Raw genomic sequence first — 5,000 nt, 5'->3', positions numbered from 1 at the left:
AATTTCGTCTTTTGCTTTGGTCCTCCTCCTCCTCCTCGTCTTCTCTTCCTCTTCCTCTTCCTCCTCCTCCTCCTCCTCCTCCTCCTCCTCCTCCTCCTCCTCCTCCTCCTCCTCCTCCTCCTCCTCCTCCTCCTCCTCCTCCTCCTCCTCCTCCTCCTCCTCCTCCTCCTCCTTTGTGTTGTTTTTTGTGTGTTTTATTTGTTTATTGTATTTTTTCTTTGTTTCTTTGTTTATTTTAATCATTTATTTATTTTCTATTTGTTTACTTTTTGTTTGTTTGCTTGTTTGTTGTCCCGATGTGTGATTGCATTCCTACTCTCTCTCTCTCTCTCTCTCTCTCTCTCTCTCTCTCTCTCTCTCTCTCTCTCTCTCTCTCTCTCTCTCTCTCTCTCTCTCTCTCTCTCTCTCTCTCTCTCTCTATTAAGTATTTTCTTTCCTCCTCTCTCCTTCCGCCATTGTTCTTTGTTTTCATTCTTCCTATTTTTCTTGTCTTTTCGTTGTTTCCTTCATTCATTCTTGTCTTTCCTTCGTTTGTTTCTCGTTTTCCTTATTCCTTTCTTTCGTTTTTCATTTCCTTTTGTTTTTTTTTGTTTTCCGTGCTTTTTCCTTCCTTCCTTCCTTTATTCACTCACTCATTTGGTTTTGTCTTGTTTTCTTCTTTCTTATTTTCCTTCTTCATTATTTCCTTTCCCTTTTCCCTCCTCATCTCCTTCTCCATCTTCCTTTTTCTTCTCCCTATTCTTTTCTCTCCCTCTTCTTTTTTTTCTTCTTCTTTTTCTCTTCTATTTTCTCTCTTCATCTACTTTATTCTTTTTTTTCCTTACTCTTCATCTTCCTTTTCTTCTCATTTTGCCCTTTCTCTTCTCTCTTCTCTTTATTCCCCTATTTACCCTCAATTTCCTTCTTCTTATCTCTCTTTTCTTCGTGTCTTCCTGTCTATCTCTTTCTCTTCTTTCCTGTCTTTTTTTCTTCTTTCTTCTGTTTATCCTTCGTTCTTTATTCATTCAGTCATATTTTTTCGTCTCTCTTTCCCTCCTTTCTCTCTCTTTCCTCCATCACACACACACACACACACACACACACACACACACACACACACACACACACACACACACACACACACACACACACACACACACACACACACACACACACACACACACACACACACACACAGTTTTTAAGGTGTTTCTACGGTTCTAGAGGCAGATTAACGAGATTTCTACCTTATTAACTGGAGAAACACTCTTGAAAACCCCGCTAATCATCTCTGTGGTCTTGGTGAGAGAGCAAAGCGTTTATGAATAGTGACGCTTTATTTTCTCTCCACGACTGTTTTTAAGTGTCACAGAAATGAGTAGCGTTGTTTTCAAGTGTGTTTCTCCAGTTAATAAGGTAGAAATGTTGTCACTCTGCCTCTAGAACCATAAAAATACCTTAAAAAATTCGTGTAAATCAAAATAAAGCCTTTGAAACACTGGAGGTGAAGCGCAAAGTATTTGAGAATAGAGAAGACTGACCGCAGACTCACCCACCGCCACTTCCTTCCTCCACAGACGCCTCCCCGCAGCTCGTTGACGCCAGCGGTCCCCAGGTGGTGTCCCCGGGGGCGCGAGTCACCCTGAGCTGCGTGGTACAGGGATCACCGCCCCCCACCGTTACCTGGGAAGTACGAGGCCTCCCTGCAGCCACGGCGGACCCCAGAGTCCACGTAAATGACAAGGTGAGTGTGTGAAGCTGATATTAACCTTCTACATTACTGAAACACATTTTTCCCTTGATTTTTGGGTGTGATAAGACGATTTTCTCTGCATCAGGAAGGGTCTATGGGGGTCAGAAGATTAATGGCCATTGTTTTTAGTATTCTAATCCCAACATATGTTTCTGAAGCTGTATGAGATCGCCAGAATATTAACCAGAATGAATATGGAAGCGCGTTTTAGTATGGGAGAGATTTAAAAGACGAAGTGGAAAGGATAGAATGAATTGAAGTAGAGAAAATTTCATAAGTAAAAGAGTAACTAGGTCAAGGAGAAGAGGTCAAGGATTGAATAAGGAAAGGAAATAGATAAGGTAGAGAAAACATTAGTGAGGAAGAGAATAATTGATAAGGGGAAGCATTTGATAAGAAGTAGATAAGGTAGAGAAAAGAGAGTTAGATGTGGAAGAGAATGATATGATAAAGAAGGGAAGAATCAAGGAATACGTGAGGAAGAGATGAAGTAGAGAAAGAAGGGAAGAAGAATAAGATGAGGCAAGGAAAAATATATAAGGAATAGAGTAAATTGATATAAAAAGGAAGAATTTGATAAGGAAAAAAAAAAGTAGATGATGGAAAGAAGATGAAGATGAGAAAGGGAGGAGGAAGGTAAGGAAGGGAAGAAAATAAAGAAGAAAATAGTTGAAATTGAGGGACAAAATAGAAAAGGAGGAATTATGATGAAGGAAGACAAGAAAAAAATAGAAAAAAAAAAAAACGAAGAAGAGTGAAAGAAGAGATAGGATGTTGAAATTAAAGAAAAAAAATATGGAAAGCCAACAATCTGATAACTTAGGGAAAGGGAAAAATAGGGAAAAAAAAGAAAAAGTTAAAATTATAAACCAAAATATAAAAATAAAAAAATAAATAAGGAAAAGAATAAATAGACGACACAGAATAGAAGGAAGGAAAGAAGGAAAAGGAGGGAAGAAAATAAGAAATTAAGTTCAGAAATACAAAAAAAAGTCTGAAATTGAGATTAAAGACAAGAAAAAGATTGAAAAAGGTGAAGAAATTAAACTCATCTGTATTTCCGAGTTTTACACAGATTAATAAAGACGAATGGACGAAGAAACAGTGAAGAATAAAAGTAACAGAAGGAGAATGATAGATAGAGGAGGAAGAGAAGTAGTAGTAGTAGTAGTAGTAGTAGTAGTAGTAGTAGTAGTAGTAGTAGTAGTAGTAGTAGTAGTAGTAGTAGTAGAAAGGGCAAGAATTAATCGATACTATCCTGATTCCAGTTCTGAAGCAATCGAAGAGAGAGAGAGAGAGAGAGAGAGAGAGAGAGAGAGAATGATACGTGATAAATGTGAAAAATATGATCCCAAATTATTTTCTTCAAGCGAGAGGGAGCGAAAAATGTGAAATATGAACGAAAATGTGATAACTGACAGAGAGAGAGAGAGAGAGAGAGAGAGAGAGAGAGAGAGAGAGAGAGAGAGAGAGAGAGAGACAGACAGAGACAGACAGACAGACAGACAGAGACAGACAGACAGACAGACAGACAGACAGACAGACAGAGAGAGAGAGAGAGAGAGAGAGAGAGAGAGAGAGAGACAGACAGACAGAGAGAGACAGACAGACAGACAGACAGACAGACAGACAGACAGACAGACAGAGAGGGACACACACACACACACACACACACACACACACACACACACACACACACACACACACACAGAGAGAGAGAGAGAGAGAGAGAGAGAGAGAGAGAGAGAGAGAGAGAGAGAGAGAGAGAGAGAGAGAGAGAGAGAGAGAGACGCAATTTTAAGGAAACATGGACACGGAATGGAAACCGGAAAGAGAAAAGACGAGAGAGAGAGAGAGAGAGAGAGAGAGAGAGAGAGAGAGAGAGAGAGAGAGAGAGAGAGAGAGAGAGAGAGAGAGAGAGTTACCTTAATGACAGAGGGAAAAATGGAGAGAGAGATGGAGATAGAGATAAGGAATGGGGAGAAAAGGCCGGCTTATGAAGGTCACTCCGACGCCAAGAAAGAACCGGGACGTGTTGAAAGAAGGAAGGTCAAATTAAAGGTCATACGAGCAGGAAAAAAGGTCATGATGTTTTAAAGGTCAGGACAAATTAAAATAAAGTGCTTTGTTTGAAGTAGAAAAGAGAAAAGGTCATACGAGCAGAAAAAATGTCATAATGTTTTAAACTTCAGGAAAATTAAAGTAAAATGCTTTGGTTGAATTAGAAAAGATAAAAGGTCATATTAAAGGTCATACGAGCAAAAAAAGGTCACGAGCAGAAAAAAGGTCATGATGTTTTAAAGGTCATGAAAAATTTAAATAAAGTGTTTTGTTTGAATTAGAAAAGAGAAAAGGTCAAAATAAAGGTCATACGAGCAGAAAAGGTCACACGAGCAGGAAAAGGTCATGATGTTTTAAAGGTCATGAAAAATTCAAATAAAGTGCTTTTTGAATTAGAAAAGAGAAAATGTCAAATTAAAGGTCATACGAGCAGAAAAAGGGTCATACAGGCAGAAAAAGGTCATGATGTATTAAACGTCATATAAATAAAAAATATTTGAATTAGAAAAGGGAAACCGTCAGATTAAACGTCATACGAGCAGAAAAGGTCACACGAGGAGAAAAAAGGTCATGATGTATTAAAGGTCTTATGATAGATTAATAAAAGTGTTCTGTTCGAATCACAAAGGGAAAAGGTCAAATTGAAGGTCATACGAACAAGATAAGGTCATGGTAAATTGAAGGTCATGATGAATTAAGGTCACACCAGCAGAAAAGATCACTATATATCGTCATACAATAATTAAGAAAAGTTGTTCAAATTAAAAAGTGAAAAAGGTCATAAAGTTCATACGAGCAGAATAAGGTCATGATAAACTAAAGGTCATACGATTAACCAAAGGTCATACATTATATAAGAAAAACTTTTGGAATAAAAAAAAGGGAGGAAAAGGTCAAATTGAAGGTCATATGAGAAGGAAAGGTTATGAATTAAAGGTCACATGATAAATAAAATAAAATGTTACGATCCAGTTAAAAAGGGGAAAAGGCCATGAATTAAAGGTTCACACGAAAAGAAAAAAGGTCATGATGAATTAAGGTCACACGATCAAGAAAAGGTCATACAAGCAGATATAGTTCGTCAGATAAAAAAAAATGAATTAGAAAAGGAGAAGTTATAAATCAAAGGTCATAAGAGCAAAAAAGTTAATAAATTGAAGGTCATACGGACAGAAAAAGGTCATGATGGATTAAAAGGACATACGAT

At 37.8% G+C, this 5,000-nt stretch overlaps 1 protein-coding gene across 1 annotated transcript in view; it reads left to right on the top strand.

Moving 5' to 3' along the window:
* Positions 1 to 5,000, top strand: part of LOC123502794 (Down syndrome cell adhesion molecule-like protein Dscam2) — a 144,202-nt gene that overhangs the window by 111,017 nt on the left and 28,185 nt on the right. Inside the window, exon 10 of the mRNA XM_045252059.1 lies at positions 1,557 to 1,723. Coding sequence (XP_045107994.1) covers positions 1,557 to 1,723 — 167 coding nt within the window. The remainder of the gene's footprint in view (positions 1 to 1,556; positions 1,724 to 5,000) is intronic.

Source organism: Portunus trituberculatus, chromosome 12 (assembly GCF_017591435.1).
Source record: "Portunus trituberculatus isolate SZX2019 chromosome 12, ASM1759143v1, whole genome shotgun sequence".
Taxonomy (NCBI): domain Eukaryota; kingdom Metazoa; phylum Arthropoda; class Malacostraca; order Decapoda; family Portunidae; genus Portunus; species Portunus trituberculatus.
The sequence above is the reverse complement of the archived record's forward strand: the minus strand, read 5'-3'. Positions and strand labels throughout refer to the sequence as shown.